Raw genomic sequence first — 23,536 nt, forward strand, 5'->3', positions numbered from 1 at the left:
ACCGGAAGATCCCTATTCTCTTTATTCCAATTTAATCTCTATATCCAGGACGTTCGATTCACTGTCCCCTGATCCCCGATCTCGGACCAAAATGGCAACGATTCGCGTTCGGGGCCCGAAATCTCGGTCGCAGGAACGGTACCGAGGTGCCAATTTCCTTCCGATCCGTTTCTTAGAGATTCATTTCCTATTCGGCGATTCCTATTCGACCCGTTTCATTCTCGGCTTCGATACGTCGATCGGGCCTTGTCCGCGGCGTATCGCGCGATGCCATCGAGGGTCCGCAATTTTTACAAGCTCGTACGTCTTCGCGAGTCGTTCCTCGCGGCGATGATGGAACGGAGCGAGGCTAACCCACCGCAGAAACGATACGATTGTCTCACGTTTCGACAGTTGCCGCACGTGAGCAGACAGACGTGTCCGATTCAGTATGCCACTGCGCAGCACGTGTAACGTCTACGTCGGTTCATCTTGATTCCGTGCGTGCGGCTGTTCACGAAAACAGGAGCCACGGACAAGCTGCGCCTCCTGAGAACCCGAGAGCCATCGTCTGGCTCGATCATTTTGCGACAAATAAGTAAACGATGGCCGGCATACGCGATTAAGTATCGCGGCTCGTTCGCATAACCCATCGGCGAATTAGATAAATCCGACCCCGATTTTCCCTCCCAGCTTTTCCTCTTCCTCCATCCTCTTCCCTCCTCTGCTCCCTTCCTCCACAGAAGCGCCGTTTTTATATTCAGTTTTCATCATCCTCTCGAAAGCTTCATACGAATGCCGGCTGGGTTCTCTTTATGCATTATTCGTCCCCGAGGATGAGCGAGCACGATATTTCGCGAAAGAAGGATTAAGTATGTCGGAGAAGTTTCGGCTGGATATGGGATTCATGGGATCGGGACATGACGTGTTTTAATGTTCGGTTCGTCAACTTGGTTCCGGAATGGACGCCGAGCCATGCAAATTTTCAAGCCGACCAATCTGCCGGATGAGCAGGTAAAAGGTCCTGGGGAACTTCCTACGAGAGCCAGCGGGGTTCATACCCTGTGGAAATGGCAACGATCGTCGGCCAGGTGACCATTCGTACGAACGTTCTAATAACAATCGTGCGACTTGTCGATTTTAATCCTCTCGGGCTTCCTGCCATTGCCAGTTTTCCGCTTCGTCATCTCTGATACCAATAACCGCATATTCAAATCGCAGGCTTAAGGAGGACCATTACCATTCTGACCCAAATCGAGGCCCCCGACCAGTTGTTAATTAGCCGAACGAAAAACGGTATCGTCCGGTTCCGCTCGGGAATCGTTCGGAATTATTATAAGCTTATCGTCCACTGACAGATTCGAGCCGCTCCGAATATGGCGTGACACAAAACACGCCGCCATCGAAAGTTCTTCGGGCGATAATTAAAACCAGGTATACGAGCTTTCAACCTTTATCGTCCTGTCGTTATATTTTATCGTCGTTACCTGTGCTTTTATTTTACTTCAATCTGGATTTATCGAAATCTGCACTCGCCTCGATTCCCTGCCACTCCGGAGTAGAAACTTCACGGAACCGATAGACCCTCGACGAAAATGGCACGAAGCTACGCGATGGCTGTTATTACCTTTTCGTCTTTGTTCTCTTTACTCTAAATTTTTATCGGAATTCGGTCGATTTTCATTCGCTGCGTTCTCCAACAAATCCCCGATCGATCCCCGGGAAAGGAGGCAGAGCCAGACGATCGTGACCCCAGATGCAGCGGCGCGACGCGCCGTAGCCACGGTGCAAGCGGAAAACGAGGGAAAACAATGGAAAACGGGCAAACAAAGGGATTCCTGAAGACGAATGGCTCCAAAGACTGACGCAGAAACGGACGGATGAACGGCCGTTGAATTTCATTATTATGGGACTTGCATCATCGGTTTACATGCGCTCTGCTCGCGGGCAGGTCCTCGCGACCGGATGACGAACGGCGATTCGCCGATTGTTTACGAGCTCGGCTCGATACCCTCGCCGATACGAATTCATCGATAGTCGTATCTGCCGATTTACGACCGACCCCGAACCGCCAGCCACGCTCTGTCAACCCGACCGCCTCGTAAAATCACGGACGAAAGCGAAACCCTGTACGGTGGTTCGGGATTCACGGCCGGAATTGCAGGGAAAATTAACAATATGCCAGCGCGTTGACAGGACGCAGCCTGGATTCGATGATTGCTCGTTAGATTCCGCGAAACGATTTCGGGCATTGTTGCTAGCCAGAAAACGACACACGCGTGACCATTCTCCTCGATCACGTTTGTATCTAGGCAACTATAGGTCTGGCGGGCGAGCGCGCGCGATGAATTTTAAGGCGACACAGTGGACTGATTTCTGCGTGCACGTCGAGGAGGAGGATTCGCGAAACAGGATCGTTCCACGGGGTCGTCGAACCAGGTCTCTTATCCTCGGAATAGGCCGGTGCCAACGAGACCGTTGCACCTCGAGGACGCTTCGACATTGACAACCGTGCCGTACCGAGCGCACGCCTTCTGCGTGGTCTTCGTGTCCCTCCGCTATCCGCCATTTTTACCCGCCCCGACAAGCGTGTTTGGCCATCAAAGGGACACGAGTGAAGAGTTTATGGAGCGATTTTCCGCTCGCGAGACGGAGAGGACCGTCGATCGGGCCTCGTGAGAAACGCGCCGGGCCCCGGGGAAAAGAACCGGCGGCCTAAGAGCGGCCGATGCAATGTAAATTTTCGCGGTGCATCGCGAATCCAGCTGCATCCGAGCGGAACGGTCGTTCGTTCTATCAGAAGTGGACGTGCCGCTTTGCGTCGCCTGGTCACGCTCGAAAATACGATATGCGTGACTTGGAAAACGGTGCGTTTGGAAGTTGATTCATGAAATGCTACGAATTCATGAAGTATTCACCGGTCGATAGCGGTACACCGGCCTGAACGATCGATCTCTCCGCGAGATCGTTTCCAGAACGGAAATTAGCCTTCGCTCGGCGTCCTTTCGAGTGCATCGGATAGATGAGGCGGTCGTTGAAGCGGGGTCCGGTGTGGGCCAGTCGCGTCGGGCCTAACCCGTTCTATCCTGTTCCAACGCGAATCTCGGAATTTCTCTCGGGACACCGTGGTGAAGAATCAGATGGAATTTGAAGAAACTGTTCAAGAAGTCTCGCGAATTTTCGATTAGCGAGGAATAAAGGAATCACGCTGACGATCGAGTTTGCAGCCTGATGAGTGGAGAAATCGAAATGGCGTAGAGTCTGAAAGAAAGAATAGGAACGGCAAACCGGGGCGAGTATCGCGTCTGCGAAGAGAGGAAAAACAGGAACGAGGAGGCGCGGGATGAATAATGTACCCCGAACGGAGGAGAAATACTGTTAAAAGGGGTCCCTGCGAGGCTGGAGGGCTTCTGCAGAAGGCTAGCGGAGTCGATCGTAATTCCGTTGCTCTTCGCGGCGCGGCGGTTCGATGCCGAACGGAGAACGGACAAAGAGGAAGAGAGAGAAAGAGAGAGCGAGAAGGTGGCAGGAGAGAGAGAGAGAGAGAGAGAGAGAGAAAGAGAGAAGGCAGCGAGAGCGGAGGAAGGGACAGTGACACGTGAAGGCGGATCTGTCTGAATTCGCTTGAAATTCAGAGCACGAGCGTCGCGGCCACCGCCATTGGACTCTTACGGACTTTTGATCATCCCCGAGAATTATCGTCGCCTCTGACCAAGTCATACCCCTACCCGCCACTATTCGGGACCCGAGTATGACTGACATAATATTAATATTAAGAGGTTACGTCAAAACAGACGTCATTAACCGTACCGGGCGGACGGATCGATCGCGATCAGCTTCCGTAGCCTTCGATCGACGGAAATAGCCGGACGATCGATCGAAAATAATCCGTCCTCGTGCGTGGCGACGCGTGACCGAGATGCCCCCAGATAGGACGTAGATTAATTTGGCGCAAATAATGGGCGAACGTGTCCCGACAATGGCTGACGAATTTCCTCGGCTACCGGACCCCCGGGCTTCGACCAGCGAGTCTAAGAGGATGCAGCTTCGTGGAAGAAGCGGATCGCGGAATAAAAAGAGACGAGGAACGATCGGGGAGAGGGAATAGAAATTCTGGAAACGCGAATTCCCGTGAAAGTACGGCAATGTCTGCGGAGAATCAGCGGAAAGCGTCGTCCAGGCTCGTTCCTTGGATCGCGCGTATTTATAGACCGATTGAAAATGTATGAACCCCGTGTTATTCCGTCGTTAGATCCTTTTATCGGGCTTCGATCTCACTGACTCACGAGTCCTGCCGTCTTCGAGGAAGCCCTCTCACCCTCGTCTATCGATTCCTCCGTGAACTCTACGAGTTCCCAAATTGATTCACCGTTTTCTCCACTCTCGATCCTCCGACGAGAATTCTAGGCTCCCAGGTACCTAGGCACGAACGTTTCCGACATTCGCGAAACGACGCACCTCGTCGGTCTTTTCACCTGTCCGCCCGCCCGATGATCATTCAGTTTACCTGCACCCCGTTCGGACAGCAGCGACAGTTGTGTAACTCGATCAGGCAAATTCAGCCGGAGATCTACAGGGATCGCAATTAATGCGTTCGATTCAGGCGACGTCCGATCTCGGATGACGATCACGTATCGTTGAACGATGCGCACGTTTGCGTTACGACGATCCTGTTGGGTACGAGGCAACCACCTGACGATCGATGGTGGGGGCTGCAGAGGGTCCCGTATCCCCGTTCCGTGCGTGGATCCGACCGATCCATCCCATGGCCCGTGTCGTCGTTCGCCCATCCCATCCCCCGCGTGATCCTAGCTCCTGGTATAAAAGCAATTGCGGATTCGAGAATAGCAGCATCGTGCAAAAAGTTCGCGAACCAGCTAGACCCCTTTGACGAGTCTGGTGCCCGGTGCTTGTCCCTCACTCGTGGTGCTGCGAACCGTACTCCCGACGTTGCTTCCCGGACGTTTCGCGTTTCTTGGAGTCTATACCGTTTCTTGGTTACCGAGGATGGCGCAGTGGATCAGCTTCGTCCTACTCGTCGTGGCTGCGACGATCGCGGTGACGGAGTCCAGGGCTATTCCCGCTGAACCCAGTAAGTAAATCGTTAACGACGGACGCCATGGCGTCTACAAATCTCCCGTAACTGGTCCACCATAAAATCGTCTCGCAGCGTCGACAAACCTCCCGTAACTGGTCTCCCTTGAATACGTCTATCCCCCATGGCGTTGGGTCTCGACGATTTTTCCCATTGACTAGTCCTAGAGTTAGCGACGACTAGTCCCCTCGTCGTCCCGACAGAGAAGATCCCTCTATCGTTCTGTAGCTTCTCCGAAAGTTTCAGTGATGCTAGATCCCTACGGAAACCCCATTGTCTTCCTCCGGGAGAAGAGGACAGCCGTGCATCCGTATCCCCATAGAGCCATGATGTTCACCGGGTACTACAGACCGGTTCGTCGGTCGAGTCACGGTGGCCAGGCGACCGGTGTGTTCGCGCAAGGAAACGCCGTGAGCGGGGAGGCCTTTTTCGGCGGCATGCAGCCGCCACATTTGAACAACGGCCCGGAACCGATCGAGGAACCGGAAGTGTCGAGCGCGGAGGCCCAGGCGGCGCCAGGCGCCGACGATTCGTACAACGAGAGCGAGCAGCCTCAGGTCCAACAGGAGGAAGGGTTCCAGCCTGAGAAGCCTCATAGGCAGGAGGGGCATTACCCGCAGGAAGAAGCCAGTCATCCTCAGGACGACCAGCAGCAGCAGGAGGACGAGCAGCATCATCACAAGCAGCACGGTGTCTCTCCGCAGGTACTTGCCAAGACTTTTCACTTTGACAATGACATTGGAAGAAATCTAGTTACATCTAGGAATATTCCTTCGATACCAGAAACCTAGCAAGGAAGACTTTCGAATTCTGATGAAATTAACGCCGAATTTTACCGATTTACATCGTACTGACAGTCCTAGTATCGAATTAAAGACAAGGTAAATACATCGACAGGGTCCAAGATTCTATCAATTTTCCAATATCCTCAGGAGCAACCGGAACCGGAACCAGTGCCCGTGTTCACTACAGAAGCAGCCCCAGTCAGTCCCGCGGAGGAGCCAGTTTATACGAATCCGGAGGTATCCGCGAATCGTCCAAAGGTTCAGCACGGGAAGAAGAACAAGAAGACCCCGGTGGTGGTGGACGACGACGAAGAGGAAGACGACGAAGAAGAAGACGAGCCAACAGTACCCTTCGTTCCCTTCAAAGGCAATCGTCGCAGGCAAAACTATCCCAACCTGAACAACTTCTTCCCGATGGTGTTCAGTTTCCCTGGCGGTGCTTCTAGAGCTGGTGGATCGTCCGCGGGGTCTCCACCTGGAGCCGTGACTGCCATCGCTAACAGTTACTCTACTGGGAAGGGAGGCGTTGCCAGTTCGGTGGCGACTGCCTACGGCGGATCTCCTAACGGGTAAGTCTTTTATCAATGGACGAGATCTTGGAAAAGATTTTTAATTTCCGATTTTATTCCACGAGAAATTGACCAAACCAACTTGATTCGCGCAGGAAAAAGCGACGCACACCGACGTCCGAAGAGTAAAGCACGTCGAAGAGACTGGTCGATCGTCACGCAGGATCGACGAGCGAGCTGTTCACCTCTCGATACCGTTAAGATCAATATTCCACCGGACATTAACATGCAGACAGGACAGAGCTCGGTGCTCCACTTTTCTATTCCCCGTGACCCCGAAGAACCAATCGTCTTCTTTGAGTGGACACCCCTCTTAGATTTAATCTTCCGCGAATCGATCCGCTTTCCTGCCAGTGTCTACCCCTCCACCCCGCCGCGAGAATTGCAACGAACGGTACGTCGACAGGCAAATTATGCTAACCCTTTACCGGTGGTCTGAAAAATCAATTTCTTACCTTCGAGCATTAGCGTGGTATCTTAGCGTGTACTGTTAAATTAGGCCGGTAGCTTGTAAGAGAATACGTAGGAGGTAGAGTCGATTTCGCAGCGATCGAACGGACTAGTGCAATATTACGTTGTACCACTCGGAGAGATTAGCGAAGGGTTCGCATGATCGTGCAACTGCCATAAACCGTAATCGAAGAGAGCGTCGATCGAAGCTAATCACAATTGTAGTATAGTTCGTGTATAAGGATTTACGAGTTAACGATAGCTTACGAATTTAGCGAGGAGATATTCATTATCCCAGTACCGTAGATTGTTACTCATCGCACCGTCTCTGACGGAGAACATTGTCTTTCCTAAACGACGCCCGAGATATCGGCGTCGAAATAAAGTTATTTACGAACCATCTAGAGTCTCTCGATCTTCCACTCCCCGTCCTGTCGCGAGTCACTCTCAAACCCCGATTCCTCGGGGGTCCTCGAATTTCCCGATTCCTCGAATTTCGCCTGTCGGAGTAACGGACCCGAGACCTTTATCACGTTCACCGTCTCCGTCAGCTTCTGTCAGCTTACTACACTCGTTAGGTAACTCTGTCATCGTAAGTACACCCTTTGATTACTTCTGAGAGCCGCAAACGACTCATCGTCACGCGTTATCGGTTCACGGGCAATCTTCGATTTTGCGAATGCTCGATCACGATCTACGTGACGTCACCGTCCCGGAAATCCTTCGAAGCCCACGAGAAGAGCATGGGGTACCCCGCGACGAAAGTTGCCTCGAACGTGGCACAGGTCGAGCAGGCCAAAGTTTCGCCGTGAACTCGCCGAGTTAAGAGCATTAGAGTGCAAAGTGTGCTGAGGCAAATACGCTTTGGAAGCAAAAGCGGCAGGGGTATTTGAATAGCGGAAGAGATTGCCATTGACGTAATTTCGTTAGGCTCCACGTGCCTAAAAAGGGGACGGGAAGAATGGCGGCACGGACAATGCAAACGCGAGGAGACGCGACACGAGGAACGGGTCGAATTGGTTCGCTAAACAGAGGAGCTAGGCACGGGAGCAGGACGCTCTGCTCGGAGCCTTGGGATTATGTATAAAAGGCAATTAGTCACTATAGGATTCCTACGTAAAAACGTTCGCGTGATTCATCGATCGCCGTGGCTGCTCCTGACCGTGGAATCTTTTTGTTCCACGGCTTTCGAAATTTCCTGTCGTCGTTTTCGTTCGCCAGGAACCATTACAAAGCTTATGCTAGTGGACAGACTCCGTGCTCAAGGCTCGGCCCTGGTCCTCTTCCGCGTTATCGCGTCGGATGACGATGACCCTCTGTTCCACGTATACGCCCAATGAATCCTCGATCCTCGCTATTATTCCCGTTTTAATTCTTTTTTCCGGCTCTTTGCGAGAAAGGATCGACAAACAGAAAACTGGGAGTATCGAAGTAAAAAACCGAGCGAATTTTTCAGCCACAAGTTCTTAAAAATTTGGCCAGCTTCCTTGACATTTACCTGTCCTTTAATAACAAGTGGGCACGTCCACTGACGACATAGTTATATATTCCCTGACTTTAAATGTATCGTAAAGTAAGAGAATTAATCGCGATATATATATAAACCCGATCTAACGCCATTTTGTCAAAGCGAAATTTTATTTCATCGCTATTATTCATTCGTCACTGGACTACTTGGATCATTATCGTAATTACAGGGCACGAGACGTGTCTTGAAATATTTTTTAAATTAAATTTACACACCGTGCTTTAGAACGCAATGAAGAATGACAGACTAATTTTAAACAATTTTTTTAATTATTACTGGGAATAATAAAACGAAGATTTTTCTATAGATCTGTAAACACTCTAACAGCTCGATTATGTTATACCCGTTACGAGGCATGCTTAATGTTGCATAAATTAATCGACAGGTAGCATCACAGATCCCGGCCTTCGGAACTAGCTAACCGTCCAAAAGTTCATCAATCAAACGGACCGGGGGTATTTCCGTGAAAAGGACTGTCATCTAGCATTTCTTCACGGCTGTTTCAATCACGCGATGCAATTTTCCATCAAATTTGAACGATTCCGCTCCGAGCTAAACTCGTGTCTTCGTCAGACTTAATAGCAGAATTACAGGCAACCATTATCGCGATTCATCGAGAATCATTTTCCTAAATAACGCGAAGAAAACTTAGATGATGACACGAAGAAACATCGTGAAACGGGAAATCCCAGGAAATTAGAGGCCCTAATTAACACCCGGAACGCGTGAAATTGCCATGTTCGATTCCGCGGAAAATTCACGGAATTTTCAATTTCTGCTTCGCAGACCCGTCGACATATTGCTCTCGACGCTCCGTTTCGTCGTTTTTGAGAGTTCCAGTCGTCCCGATGACACGGTAGTCCAGTTTTTCATTTTCGTGGTTGGTCCCGACGCGTTGTCGCGCAACGTCGGGAATTCCATAAGTAAAATGTAAACACTCATGCGAAGAAAACAGGCTTCGAATAACAAACTGCTCGAAAAAGCTACGCGAAATGGAAGATGATAGCTGGAACAAAATGGGTGCCTAATCACGAAACGTTAGAGTACGAGCACGTACCTCGGTGGTTAGGATGAGACAACGGAGGATGCATGGAATGGAAGAAATTGCATAAAAATGGTCTCATCGAAAAAAACCGAGTGCACTAATCCATCGTGGAGTAGAATTTTAATGAAACGTCAAATGACAGCTGAGTGATTTACGTGGTTTATGTAAACATCCTTGTAAACACGGTGAGATAATCGGACAGGCATTGCGAGGAATTGAAAAATTGATTTAATTACAAATCAGATTTTTAAAAGGTCCTTAGATACTAAAGAACAGTGACGTTGACGATGACGATGACGAAGGAGCATTGCAAAAAGTTGCACGAATACAGTTTGATAGGAGAACCCTGTTACTCCAACTTCGCCATAGACCAGGATTCGAATGGATTCGAGCACCAATTGACAGGTCCACCTACCTGTCCTAATGAACGGGACTAAAGCATGAAAGGAAGGCTGCAAAGTATCGCAGGAAGATCGTCCTGTCTAAAGAACAGCTTCCTCTAACTCCACCATAAGTATGAATTTCGACGAAACGTTACCAGCGAAAAATAGGGTTGCAATATCATCGTCTGTCACGGTTAGAGCAGCCAGGTCCCGATGATGGTGTGATTGGTAGAGCGCGAAACCGTGACCGATGCGTTCACAGAATGAAGTGCCATCTGTGCTAATGAGATTCGTTGGTTCTTCGGTGAAGAGTACCTGTTTAGTACCTACGTAAACGCGTCGGGGCATCCCAAGACGCTCGGAACGCTCGCGGAGACTATATAAAGCCCGCCCTGCGGATTTTCTCATCGTCATTTGCCACTCGATTCTCGAAGAAGCAAGCAGTCTCTAGCAAGAACGAGTTGTACATCGATAGACGAGTCTGGAAGCATGAAGACGGTGCTGATCCTGTTGGTCGCGGTGCTGGCTACCGCCCTGGCCTACCCTGCCGACCTACACTCTGACGAACTAAGCCCTGTCAACAATGTCGAGGAACAAGGTACGCTATCCAATGCGATATTTCCGACGATCGGTAAGGTGGACAATGGAAGTTTACTCGAACGCGAAGTGCAATGATCGAAAAGTTACGACCAGTGCGAAAGGACACCTACACGGGGTGAGAGCTTATCTTAGGGATGAGAGACGCGCTGCATCAGTCGAGTTGCATAGCGATCACATTTCCTCTGCAGTTGTTTAATAGTCGCATGACAGCTTCTGCTTTGCATCTCGGTACATGTTATTCTTGAACGTAAAATGATTAACATGCCTCGCGTCACATCCACGGGATTAAAATATACCTGCCGGTGTGACTCATCGTTTAGTGAACGTCTAACAGGTCTCTTAACAGCCTGGCAGAAATTATTACCTTCCGACCTTACAAGTTTCCAAGGTTGTCGCGACCTTCCACTTCCTGGGATCTCTCCCATATACGTGACACCTTCCTCTCTGTCGATCTGCACAATTTCCAGCAATTTCCTGCAATTTCCATGAGCGTGGTACAGGAAAATGTGACGTTCTCTAACCTCTAGATAGAGTGCTTCCTCGGTGTTTCTATAGTGTTTCTATGGTGTTTCTTCGGTGTTTCAACTCGATCTCTGTTCCCAGAACCTGCCCAGGAGAGAATCTCCAGAGAAGCAAAGCCGGAGCCTATCCTGCTCGGTGTAGGTGGATTTAAATTAGGCGGGTTCGGTGCAATCGGAGGATTAGGAGGCTATGGGGGCTACGGTGGTTACGGTGGCTACGGAGGCGGTTACCACGGCTACGGTGGTGGCTACAGAGGCTACGGTGGCTACGGTGGCTACCCTCACGGAGGCTATGGCGGCTATGGGGTGCCATTCGGAGGCGCGTACGCCAAGGCTGGGTAAATATTTGTCAGGATATACTTATCTCCCAGATCACTCCGTCCATTTTATCCTCGTGTCACTCTTCTTTTCTGTTACAGCGCTTTCGGCTATGGACGATGAGAAGCCTGCTGCACCGATTCTCTCGACGGTACACACCCGATAACGACCTAGTAGCCAGCGTTGCTCAATTTTCTACGATATTTCCACGCTTGACTCACTGTTTTGTAAAATAAATTTTTCTACGTTAAGTTTAGTCCAGCTTCTTCTTCTTTGCTCACCTATCCCGTCGTATTCTCGATTGATTTAAACTCGTTTCATTCGTCGATTCAGGCTTCTGCGCTTACCAACGCTTCTCGTCGTTGATATCGTTTAATGTTTGCGAGACGACGACGCGATTCGTCACGAATGCGTTCAGAGAAACGAATGTTTGCGAGGGATGTTTGGGAAACACGGCGTAACATAGAGCGATTAATCGAACGACCTCTGCTATAAAATCTGATCGCTCTGGCAACAGGCGATCATTTACGCTGACTCGTCGCTCAGTGATCGACTTTCCCGCGAAAATTTCGTGAAAAATTGAGAGAAGATGAAGCTTCTGCGAATCGTCCTGCTGTCGCTTTTCTCGCAAGTGAGTAGAGATCGAATCTTCTTCGTGATAAGCTCGAGAATGAACGCGTGGATGAAGACTAGACTGATTCTAGGTGCACTGTGGTACCTTGGCTAAGTTGGAATCGAGAGGTAGGGGAAAATTCTTTGCACGAAGCCAAGAATGTAATATCGATTATTAATATTTCCGTAAAGATATAGCTGACGATTGTATTCCTTGTTCGTTTCGATCTTCGTTCCTTCTGTTCCGTACTAAGAGAATGAAACGGAAATGGACCAACAGAGGAGCGTCCGAGTTCACAGGGTCGCTGACCACGAGTTCCTCAACAATGACGATTCTCGAATAAGAGACAGGCTCAGGCAAATGCTACAATTTGGACACGAGGAACTGGCGAAGCTCCTGACAGACTTTCCAAATTTGAGCAACCTCGTGCAACACGAGGTAAGTTAATTATCGATACTAGCTTTAGAGACATTTCTTGTATAATGAACGAAATCAGAAACTTTTTTTTTAAATAATTTAAAAAGCGGCATAATTGTACACTATTGACTTACAAACGAATCTACGAGGTATATATTCGTATAAAATTTATAAATTTATAATTATTAATATTATTTATAAATTTATAAATTAGAAATTTTTGATTATGTAGGATTTGTAGTTGGATTAATCCTATGTGGACCGAGATTTTCGTGTCTAACGAACAACTTCGTTTTAATAATAAAAGGGGTTTACTTAATTAAGATATTACACTAGGTTCCTGTCAGTTCTAACTCTCAAACACACGATCTTCTATGCACTACGTATCGACTACAGGTAATCTGCTTCGCCCATGCCCTTGCACCCTTACTCAAAGTCAAAACTCTCTCTCTTCATACACAGGTTTTCTCTCTCAATCACTCGACCCAGTCATAAATATCTCATCCGTTCCCATGTACTTACTACAGGCATCGTCCTAAACGCATAACAGAGTGCAAGACCTTCGGGTCACTGATTTGGTTGAAACCTTGCAGCTTTGTAGATATCGTCATGTAGTTTAAGAAAATATATCATTATAACTGCAAATACTCAATAATTTTTGAGATATTTGCGATTAAAATTTTATTACGTGATTAATTATACATTTATTTCAAAAACATCTCAAGTTGAGTTGTAGCGTAACGGTGACGATCGGGAATTGCTATAGCGAAGGACCCGGGTTCGATTCTCGTCCGTAGATTTTTAAAAATATTTTTTATTTTGTATTCATTTTTCACCTATGAAAACATTCCAAATACACAATTATAAATAAAATTTCTTAATAAAAAAATTTATTTTTTACGCTCACTTATGCTAGTATATATTTATTAGAAAAAGAAAACGAAAATATAAATAATCATTAGATAGAAGAAATACAAAACCTATCGCTCATATAAGTATTAATTATTAAATTAAACATCCTATAAGAATGTTGCCTATAATTCCAATTTTACTGTGCAGTTATAAATGTTCACGAATTAATTAGAGAAACTTGGAAATATATTAATTTTCTACTGTCGAATTGATTTCCAGTGTCTAGTTCGATTAAAAATTTTACCGCCTGCGATCAGCGCCATCTATGATTTGGGCTCAAAAATCAAGAAAGTGATAGGAATATAGAATAGGCAAGGAGGTCGTCGAAGAGCTCGTCACGTGGTACACAAGGACAGAGAGGGGATAGAAAAGGATAGAAGGGCTCCGATATTGAAAAATTAATAAATTACTCAATTTCGTAATTAATTTATGTACTTTTATAATTTCATTGCAAAGCTGGAACTTTAGGCAACATTCTTATATACTTTTGGTTAAGAATTTAACTCTAAATTGTTAATTATTAATTATTGGTTATTGGCTTCTATGATATTGTAACGACGGCCATTACGATCTTCCGTGAATATATTTAATACTAAACGAAATTAGAAGCAAAGTGTGATCAAAAGTTATACGAGAAGATTCGTAAGAGCATTGCTTTTATAACGAGTGCATAAAGTTTCATAAATTAATTGCGTAAAGAATAGTAATTAATGAAAAAACAATGGCGTCTTCGACAATCTTCGACAACAATTCAAATACTGTGCAGAACAATTATTAATAATTAATTAATTATGGACAAATTTATATCGAAAAATATATGTGAAAGTTCTTAAAGGATCTGGCTATACGATGCAATTATAAAAGTTCGTAAATTAACCACAGATATTGAGTAATTAGTGAATTTTCCACTGCCGATTTGATTTATTAAAATATATTCGGAGCACATAACCAGAGTTAGTAAACTGACATCAGAGCCATCTGTGGTTCTCGTGTCGGAACTCGAGGTTCGAGTCTAACATCATAGATGGCTCTGATGTCAGTTTACTAACTCTGGTTATGTGCTCCGAATATAATTTAATAAATCAAATGGGCAGTGGAAAATTCGCTAATTACACAATATCTGTGATTAATTTATGAACTTTTATAATTGCATCGTATAGCCAGATCCTTTAAGAACTTTCACATATATTTTTCGACATAAATTTGTCCCTAATTAATTAATTATTAATAATTATTCTACGAAATGTTTGAATTATTGTCGAAGATTGTCGAAGACGCCATTGTTTTTCCATTAATTACTATTCTTTACGCAATTAATTTATGAAACTTTATGCACTCGTTATAAAAGCAATGCTCTTACGAATCTTCTCATATAACTTTTGATCACATTTTGCTTCTAATTTCGTTTAGTATTAAATATATTCACGGAAGATCGTAATGGCTGTCGTTACGAAATCATAGAAGCCAATAACCAATAATTAATAATTAACAATTTAGAGTTAAATTCTTAACGAAAAGTATATAAGAATGTTGCCTAAAGTTCCAGCTTTGCAATGAAATTATAAAAGTACATAAATTAATTACGAAATTGAGTAATTTATTAATTTTTCAATATCGGGGCCCTTCTATCCTTTTCTATCCCCTCTCTGTCCTTGTGTACCACGTGACGAGCTCTTCGACGACCTCCTTGCCTATTCTATATTCCTATCACTTTCTTGATTTTTGAGCCCAAATCATAGATGGCGCTGATCGCAGGCGGTAAAATTTTTAATCGAACTAGACACTGGAAATCAATTCGACAGCAGAAAATTAATAAATTTCCAAGCTTTTGCAATTAATTCGTGAACATTTATAACTTCACAGTAAAATTGGAATTATAGGCAACATTCTTATATGATGTTGAATTTAATAATTAATACTTACATGAGCGATAGGTTTTGTATTTCTTCTATCTAATGACTATTTATATTTTCGTTTTCTTTTTGTAATAAATATATACTAGCATAAGAGAGGGTAAAAAATAAATTTTTTTATTAAGAAATTTTATTTATTATTGTGCATTTACAATGTTTTCATAGGCGAAAAATGAATACAAAATAAAAAATATTTTAGAAAACCATGGGACCGGGAATCGAACCCCGGTCCTCCAATATATCAATTCTCGATCGTCGCCGTTACGCTACAACTCAACCCGAAATATGTTTGGAATAAATCTGTAATTAAGAAACTAATAAAACTTTAATCGCAAATATCTCAAAAATTATTGAGTAATTGCGACTATAATGATACATTTTCTTAAACTGCATGGCAATATCTACAAAGCTGCAAAGTTTCAACTAAATCAGTGACCCAAACGACTTGCACTCTCCTTGTAAATGAAGCCGATGTCGCTGTTTACTCTTCCCCAGATACAGTCCTTCGCTGCTCGTCACCCCAGAATTATAGCATTCATAATCATGGGAACAGATTCCTCTCACAAAATAAAATCTAATATTTATAAAATACTTCAACATTTGGACGCAAAATTGAAAGTATCTCGAATCGATATACCGATTAATTTGATTTATCCAAATCCCAGGGCCAGTTGTACAAGGAACTGACCACGATTCTGAAGGACCTCGTTCTAGAAGGAACCGTCACTCTAAAGAGTGTGGATCTCGCGATCAGGGAAATGAAGGATGCGTCATCGACGTTTGTTAACCCGAAGAATGATAACAAACTGGAGGATCCCCAGGAAGAACTCGAGGAGTTAGACACTTATCACCAGGAAGCTTCAGTAAACGAAAGTCGGGAGAACTCGAGTAACTGTTCAAAAGCGAATCCGAAAAATCGTAAGAAATTTACTCTATCTTTCTATTCCCTCGTTTGTCCTCCTTTTTCTTTCCAGGACTTTCAACTTCCCTGATCGACTCGACGAACGAGAGAGAATCTAAAACCACGAACATCGTGAAGACCCTGGACCACGTGCTACTGGAGATTCAGAACCACCTAACCTTCGTTCGACGCATGTTTGACAGACTCTGCAGGTGAGGAGACAAAATGAAATATTGAAATTTCACGTGTAAATCGTGATTCCGATTTTACAGAAAACATCGGTCCACGTTGCCGACTCGAACCAGCTACGACCACCGTGAAATATTCGCGTTGATGAATCAGCCGAAAAAGGTGTCGATACTTTAGATACCTCGGGTATCTCGCGAAACCGTTCATACTTATATAATTCATGATTTATTCCCGCCTAGTATTCCCGTGTACTCCCTGTACCACGAACAATTGTAAACCTCGGTATATTTTATAGAACCGGTTTACCGATTTTGTTTACCGATAATAAAGACGTCGGAAAAAGCTGCAGCTTTCCCTGCTCGTGTCTCTTTCAGCCCAGTTGCAGTATAGAACAGCCCGCGAAAGCACTCGTCGATTATACGGGACGTTTGGTCGATTTTGTTGGGTAACTGCTGGCAACGAGAAAGAAACCATCTCGAGGCGAGCACTTCTCTCTTCGGGGTAAGTTTATCGTTAATGCTACTATCGCGTAGTTGCAACGGAAGCAATTTCGTAGGCTAATTAAATAAATTACACGCGAGAGTAGGCTCGACTTGGTTCTCCATCACGATTTTACATCGAGTTTCGGAGGTCGAGGCAGGAGTTTCGTTTTCGCTAGCAGGTTACTGCCTGAAAATCGAACACAGTCCTGACCTCGTAAAAGCTAGCCTTCCCCGAGAACGCGATAGCGACGTGTTCTTCGTGGGTTTGTTTTTCCTTCGCGGGGAAAAAAGGGAAGATTTCAGAAATGATCTATCACAGACACTCGAAATAGCCGGTGTAAATTTATTCTCCGCCGTATTTTGCCTCGGTACAATGGCTGTAATCCACTCGCATGACTGTCGAATCGCGTGTATGCAAAGTTGCAGCAGCTACAACGAGAGTCCGAAGGTGGTGTTTGTTATCGTGACGCGATCTAATCTGGTGTGAAATTGCAGCTCTGATATCTGAATTGAAATTAGCCGATTCGATTCGCTCGCCATGCATCGGACCCTGCCCACCGGCCGGATAAAACGCGAGCAACGCGTTTTCCTGTCGATGATAAATCATTAGGAACTGGGTCTATTTTCTCGCCGGATTAGCCGGCACCTATGGCAATGCAATCATAGCGGCGGAATGCAGGAAATTGCATTCGTTCAGGTGCAACGTATCGACGTGGAAGGCGGGCTGGCTACCGGTGATTTATCGGGGAAAGTTCGCGTTTTTCGCATAAATTCGAAGAAATAATTCCGCCGATAAGATGGCGGAGGTAATAACCCTTCGTTATTATCCGAAAATTGCTACTCGCTTATAGTTCCAGGCACGACGTAACGAAGCACGAGATTATGCGAGCAGTTCCGAACGACTGTTTCATTTCCTCGTGTTTTTCAACGAGTTTCCACCAGCCGATCTGATCATGCACGAAATAGTCGCGGGGTAACGTGCTCACGCAAATGATAATACGCCCCTGCCTCTCGCTGCTCAAATAAAGGCCATTGCCGAATTTTCACGCGAAGTTTCAATTTTCAAAATTGCCGCACAATTACCCGCGAACGATTGCCTGTAAACAATTGCGAAGGCACGAGGAAGAAGCACAGGTGGATTGGCTGCCTAATCGAAAACGATGAATCGTTGCGTGTTATTGATCAATCGATCCGTAACCATAGCTTCTATCGTCTCGCCGCGATCAATTTGCATTCGTACTCTGCCTACTATAATTAGAACCAAGGAAACACGTTCTCAAACAATGTTTCACCGGCGATTAATCAACCAATTACTGCCAATTTCTCGGAACCCCAACGTGAAAACGCGAGACCGCGAAGCAGCGATGCAAATAGAAAAGTCTCGAAGAAGAGGAATTTTTAAAGAACACGATAAACCGGAGAATGGCGATTTAAAAACGAACCGACTAACGATCAGCACGTGTAGAAATGATGGAAATAAAAAGGTATACGCGATTACGTCCCCGTCTGATTAAAAATCCACGCGAATTTCGAGAAGTGCAGCTAACTGCTGTCAATAGTTCCAATATCAATAATATCAATAATACTTGCCTCCCCAAAATTTCCAATTTTTCTAACAATTTGAGAATCGATCATAGATAGATACACAGAAATTCGTAAATTCTGTTGATGCAATTGGATGTGAATTAATACACTATACCGAGGAATGTCAAATTGACTGCTTACCTTCTAGCTGTTCGTCTGGAAGAGCTTCCTGGTGGAAAATTCGGAAGATGATTGTGGATCTTACTGGTAAAAGTCACCGAGAACACTGATCAATCGGTGGACTGTTATTTCTCGCGGATTCCAGAGGGATGTCCCGGGAACGCAGCCACTCGTCGAGCGCGAAACCTCGAATGGATCACGGGAGCGGCGTCGGCGTGGACGTCGGCGTCGGCGCCGACAGCCGAGGCGCCGTCAACCTTCGTGCCGGCGCGACGTTGATGAAAAGTGTCTCGATCTTCTTGATGAGCGGTCGCAAAGCCTCGGTGAACAGCAACAGGCAAACTTCCGACAGTCCTAAGCACGAGCCACGAAGAAGACGACACAGGAGGATGCCGGTCGCTGGCACCACCAGGAGCTCCGCGTACACCGCTAAGCTGATCGAGTCGTTGAAGAGGAAGACTCGATTCTCTTGGCAAGTAGATCGCTTTGCAGTTGACCCGGTTACTCACGAGCAGCGGGAAATCAATTGGCAGAATTGACAGCGAGGAAATTGGAAGCGAGGAATAGCCTAGTGTCTCTGGAATTTTTGCTAGACGAGTCTTCACGGTCCCTTTGTCATCCCATCGACTAGTTTTCTTAAAAACGTGTCGCGATTTGCTAGCAAAAATTTTGACGTTGAACACTGTCAAACGTGTGTCTCGTGTGTTAATAAGTGACAATAACGGTGAGGTATTTGCGCGTGCGCGTTGAAATCGTATACTGTCAACTATGAACGACCAAAAATCTCTTCGCGATTGACCAGATATAGATCATTTTTGATTTCAATCACAGACGAAGCTTACTCGCTGTCAATTACTTCTTTTGTCGACGATTCTTTTCGATATCGCGATTTTCTGGACAAACGAAATTGCGACTTTGAATAGATTTGAAACCCAAATTTGGCAGGTGAGTAGTTCTCCCAGAGACTCCATACTATTCATCGAAATGTTGACGAGTGTTTGGAAATTATAGTGGAAAATTGGAAGATTATGTCATCTTCTTTGATACGATCTAGCTTGCGATAGAATCTTTGACGTTATCCAAAATTAAAAATGACAGGAGACAGTGGTATTCCTATTTTAACCCTTTGCACTGGACGATTTTTGGTCAAGAGAAGAGTAGGACTTCAAACATTTTCTTCTATAAAGCTGACGATATATTTCTCGAATACGGAGTAAAAGATCGTATAATAATTAACACGTAGAATTACTTAATTTCGATACCTTTCACACCGTTACATTATCTTAAATTTGACATATCGATCACTATCGATCCTCGACATTTTATCAAATGGCGACTGAGGGTCGCTCCTCGTGCGCAAAGGGTTAATATCGTAATGGATTCTTAACACTAGATTTACGGAACCCGTCAATTTGACGGATGGATTGCTTCAGTTATACGATGGTAACAGATTTAGTTAACTTACATTAAGACCGTTAATATTGTAATTGTTTTTAAATTAAACAAATCGTTAAAAAAAAATACACGTGGTTTCCTTTACCTGTCAATTTGACAAGCGTCAAATACGTAGAAATAGGTATGCAGATAGCGTCCGTAAACCTAGTGTTAATAACCTTTGCACTATCCCTAATGCGACATTTAATACTTTTTTAATAGAAGATAAATCGATTCCGTGAGACTATAATTAAAATTTAACTAATCCCCATAGGTCTGAATTGGACAATCTGTGCAAGCTGTACAAGAAACTAACCAGCTCCGGCCAGCAACAAGTAGGACAATCGGTTATCATCGGGAGGAGGCCTCAGGCGAACCAGGCTATAGAGGTAGTGTCACTCGAATCGCTTCGAATTATAGGAATTTGGTCTGGCGTGCGTGAATCTGTCATTACGTCTCTCGAGCGATCATGCGATCCACAGGATTTCCCTGATCCGCTTATACCGTCGGGCCTATCGGGACTATCGAATTAAACTCTAATGGCCGCTTCTCAGGGTATCGACAGGAGTATTTTCCGCGACCTGCTGCACAACACGTTCAAGGTGATCACGGAGGACGCGCTGGTGGAACGTATATTCTGCTGCTGGGACCGCGAGAACGAGGGTGTGATCAGGCTGGAGCCATGGGTCATTGGCTTGGACCTCTATCTTCGCGGCAGCCTACGCGAGAAGATCGAATTCTGCTTCAAAGTCTACGACTTGAACAACGACGGGTTCATCACGAAGGACGAGATATTCCAATTGTTCAAGTACGTGACGCATTTGTCAATATCTTGCGACGAAATTTCGCGACGAATCGAGTGTAAGGATGTCTACCTCACGATTACAGGAACTGCCTGATGAAGCAGCCAGGGGAGGAAGACCCTGACGAGGCGGTGAAAGACTTGTCGGAGCTGGCGTTGAAGAAGCTCGACGTGGACAGGGACGGGAAGATCTCTTTCCAGGATTACAAGGTGGCCGTGACGGAGGAACCCCTGCTTCTAGAAGCTTTCGGTCAGTGTCTGTCCACGGACGAGAACTGTGCCTCGATTCTAGCTACATTGCGATCGTGAGAAGATCGCTATGCCGATTACCATGGACAGCGTGACGAAGATTCCCTTCGGTGGTCCCTTCTAATCGAGGAAAGCATGGTATTGGTAGAATGATATGCACCAATAGCGAAAACTATAGACGCGTAATGCAATAGACAAGGATTCGTAATCATGGCACCTGCCGTTTATTAAAAACAAATTCGATAGTAATCGTAATTACAAACAATAATAATATTAATAATAATATAATAATATAATAATATAATATAAAATCAGTCTTAACCCTCGGATTACCAAGCATCGCTAATCACTCTTCGATCATTTCCTTGTATGTTTTCTTGCGTTTCATTTTTGTTCTCTTTTCATCCTTATTCTATTTCCTCTCCTTCTCTTCGTTCTCCATTTTTTTTTCTCCCGTTTTCCCGTTTCGAGAAACATCGATCGAACGCGCTCGATCCTCGAGCGATAACCCGAAGGCTAATTTTAAACTATGAAACGTTCTAGAGGTATGTTACAGTGATGCAAGGGGTTTCTTTCTTTATTTTGTAATCGAAAAAATTGACTTCTCTGCACGCGCAACAAAATATCGGCTCTCGTCGTCGCGGTACTTCCGGTTCCAGGGACCCGTGCCGCGACCTCAAGGTTCCATCTTTTCATTTTCCACGGACACACTCGTGTACCTTTGTGTATATATATCTTATTTCTTTCTTTTTTTTTCTTTCTTTCTTTCTTCATTTATTTATATATATACTCTGTTATATATATATTCTGTAATAATTAATATACACGCACGCGCTCGCGCGTTCACAGGTTGCATCGCGAACCGATTGCGGCTTCTTTGTACGATATAATCACTGGAACAGGGGGTTGAAAGATTCAATTGTACCGAAGGCGATCGGATTTTTCGCGAGTAATTTTGTTCCTCTCGCGAGGAAAGCGGGGGGCAGAGGCAAACGGAAAGGGGGAATACACGTGCAGACGAATGAAATGATCGCGGTAGAAGAATTTTCGTCCGTTCGAAAGCGGAAGGTAGGATTTTCTATTGATTCAGCTTCAAACGCATTTGTACATCGATCCTTTGTGCTCTAGGGGTTCGCGTAGCGTCTCCGTCGTAGGATATATTTCTCTTTTCATCCCGTACATCGATCAATTACGTGGGAAAGAAACGGCGAGGTTGCCCGAAAAATCCGATTTCTGCCCAGAATGTATTATATTTTGAACGTGTGAACCTTACGTATTATAGTCGTGAATCCCGGTTTCCGATGCACCCTGTGAACACCGGTGTTCATAAACGCGCTCCACGGAAACGAGCGGGACTTTTATGCGCGAATAAAAAATAAACGATCCACGTTCGTTTCGTCAGAGTGCTGAGATCTGCTGAGGGTGTGTCGAACGACATTCGTCCGCTGTGACGTGAAACTAGCAGTCAGATAAAATACTATTTCGTCTTTTACGCACATATGTATAACATATATATTTTTACATATATATAGATATACGTATATTAATTCATCGAAGTGGGAACGACGATTGTGTTCTCTCCTCTATTCGTTCTTTCCTCGTCACTATACGGTTTTTGCGTTATAATCCACGTTTAAACGTTTCCTATCGTGTAATTCTTCTATTTTTTTTTCCTTTTTTTCTCTTTTTTCCTTTAAACACCGATGTCTCGTAAATATATTCTTTTTATACGTTTTTTTCCATTTTTTTTTCCCTTTAATTATCGTTATTCTGCCTGTTTCCCTACGTTCCTCTGCACTAACGGTAGCGTTACTATTATTTAGAGTGATTTCTTTATTTTTTTTTCTTTTTATTTTTCTTCTTAACTCCGAGATTCTACGACGAAGAGAAAGTGTACGCGTGTGTGTGTTGCAGCACTCTTGAAACGGTATGTTAACCCTTTGAACGACTCGCGATGGCTTCCCGCCGTCAAAATAGTATCTTACCCACTTCTAGAAACTAGACAACGAAGGTTCGAGGAGGATAGACGCGTTTTCTTCCGGTTTCTTTCTTTTTTTTTTTTTTTTTTTTTTTTTCTTTTCATACTTTTTAGGCACTTAAACGTCGGGAGTAGTGTGGGAACCTTAAGGTGGAGGTCCATCGAACGCCTGCTATTTGCTATTTACAGTCTTGATTGAGACGCGTGTTACATCTTCCAGGAGGAATCGTGTTGTCGACGAACGGCACCCGGGGTATCGTCCAAAGTCGCAGAAAAATTTCGCTGGTTCTCGCAAAACGATTACAATGTTCCAGGATAAAATAAGATCTACCCCCTACTCGCTGTAGGAATACAATAAAATTATTCTTTCGAAAAATCACGCCGCGAAATATCGTCACGCACGTTTGTCATACTCGTCATCGAGGTACAGTGGGGTAAATAAATTTCTATCGCGAAAATTGCGAAAATTACTCGGGAAATTTCGTTACGATAATCGTGTATCGAACGATACGCGAATGCCGTTCGTCTCGATGGAAAAGTAACTGCCTGTACGATATCTAGCTAAAAAGGTAAGCACGGAAAGGAAAAAAAAAAATAATAAAAAAAAAAAGAATAAAACAGACGTACCGACAACTCAACGACACTTACAAATGTAGAATTCGTTCTGCG

General features: G+C 45.1%; 4 protein-coding genes across 6 annotated transcripts; all 4 read left to right on the forward strand.

Moving 5' to 3' along the window:
* Positions 1-4,852: 4,852 nt before the first annotated feature.
* LOC108551962 (RNA polymerase II degradation factor 1) lies at positions 4,853-6,795 on the forward strand. The gene is made up of 4 exons (XM_017906310.1): positions 4,853-5,071; positions 5,315-5,778; positions 6,007-6,428; positions 6,524-6,795. Exons 1-4 carry the CDS (start codon positions 4,987-4,989, stop codon positions 6,555-6,557), a joined length of 1,005 nt encoding a protein of 334 aa, XP_017761799.1. The 5' UTR covers positions 4,853-4,986; the 3' UTR covers positions 6,558-6,795.
* Positions 6,796-10,228: 3,433 nt separating this feature from the next.
* On the forward strand, positions 10,229-11,488 carry LOC108551965 (keratin-associated protein 19-2). Its single transcript, XM_017906316.1, has 3 exons — positions 10,229-10,432; positions 11,038-11,293; positions 11,375-11,488. Exons 1-3 carry the CDS (start codon positions 10,324-10,326, stop codon positions 11,394-11,396), a joined length of 387 nt encoding a protein of 128 aa, XP_017761805.1. The 5' UTR covers positions 10,229-10,323; the 3' UTR covers positions 11,397-11,488.
* Positions 11,489-11,809: 321 nt separating this feature from the next.
* Positions 11,810-16,559, forward strand: LOC108551964 (uncharacterized). 3 transcript variants are annotated; one of them, XM_017906313.1, is made up of 6 exons: positions 11,810-11,904; positions 11,978-12,014; positions 12,140-12,324; positions 15,794-16,046; positions 16,103-16,241; positions 16,302-16,559. In XM_017906313.1, exons 1-6 carry the CDS (start codon positions 11,863-11,865, stop codon positions 16,393-16,395), a joined length of 750 nt encoding a protein of 249 aa, XP_017761802.1. In that variant the 5' UTR covers positions 11,810-11,862; the 3' UTR covers positions 16,396-16,559. The 3 variants fall into 3 exon arrangements, with proteins under 3 accessions (XP_017761802.1, XP_017761803.1, XP_017761804.1); XM_017906314.1 differs by having other exon boundaries at positions 15,794-16,016; XM_017906315.1 differs by having other exon boundaries at positions 15,794-16,001.
* Positions 16,560-18,553: 1,994 nt separating this feature from the next.
* Positions 18,554-20,949, forward strand: LOC108551963 (EF-hand calcium-binding domain-containing protein 1). The gene is made up of 4 exons (XM_017906312.1): positions 18,554-18,876; positions 20,113-20,227; positions 20,393-20,646; positions 20,727-20,949. Exons 1-4 carry the CDS (start codon positions 18,554-18,556, stop codon positions 20,947-20,949), a joined length of 915 nt encoding a protein of 304 aa, XP_017761801.1.
* Positions 20,950-23,536: the final 2,587 nt, after the last annotated feature.

Source organism: Eufriesea mexicana, unplaced genomic scaffold (genome assembly GCF_001483705.2).
Source record: "Eufriesea mexicana isolate 0111107269 unplaced genomic scaffold, ASM148370v2 scaffold5272, whole genome shotgun sequence".
NCBI lineage: Eukaryota > Metazoa > Arthropoda > Insecta > Hymenoptera > Apidae > Eufriesea > Eufriesea mexicana.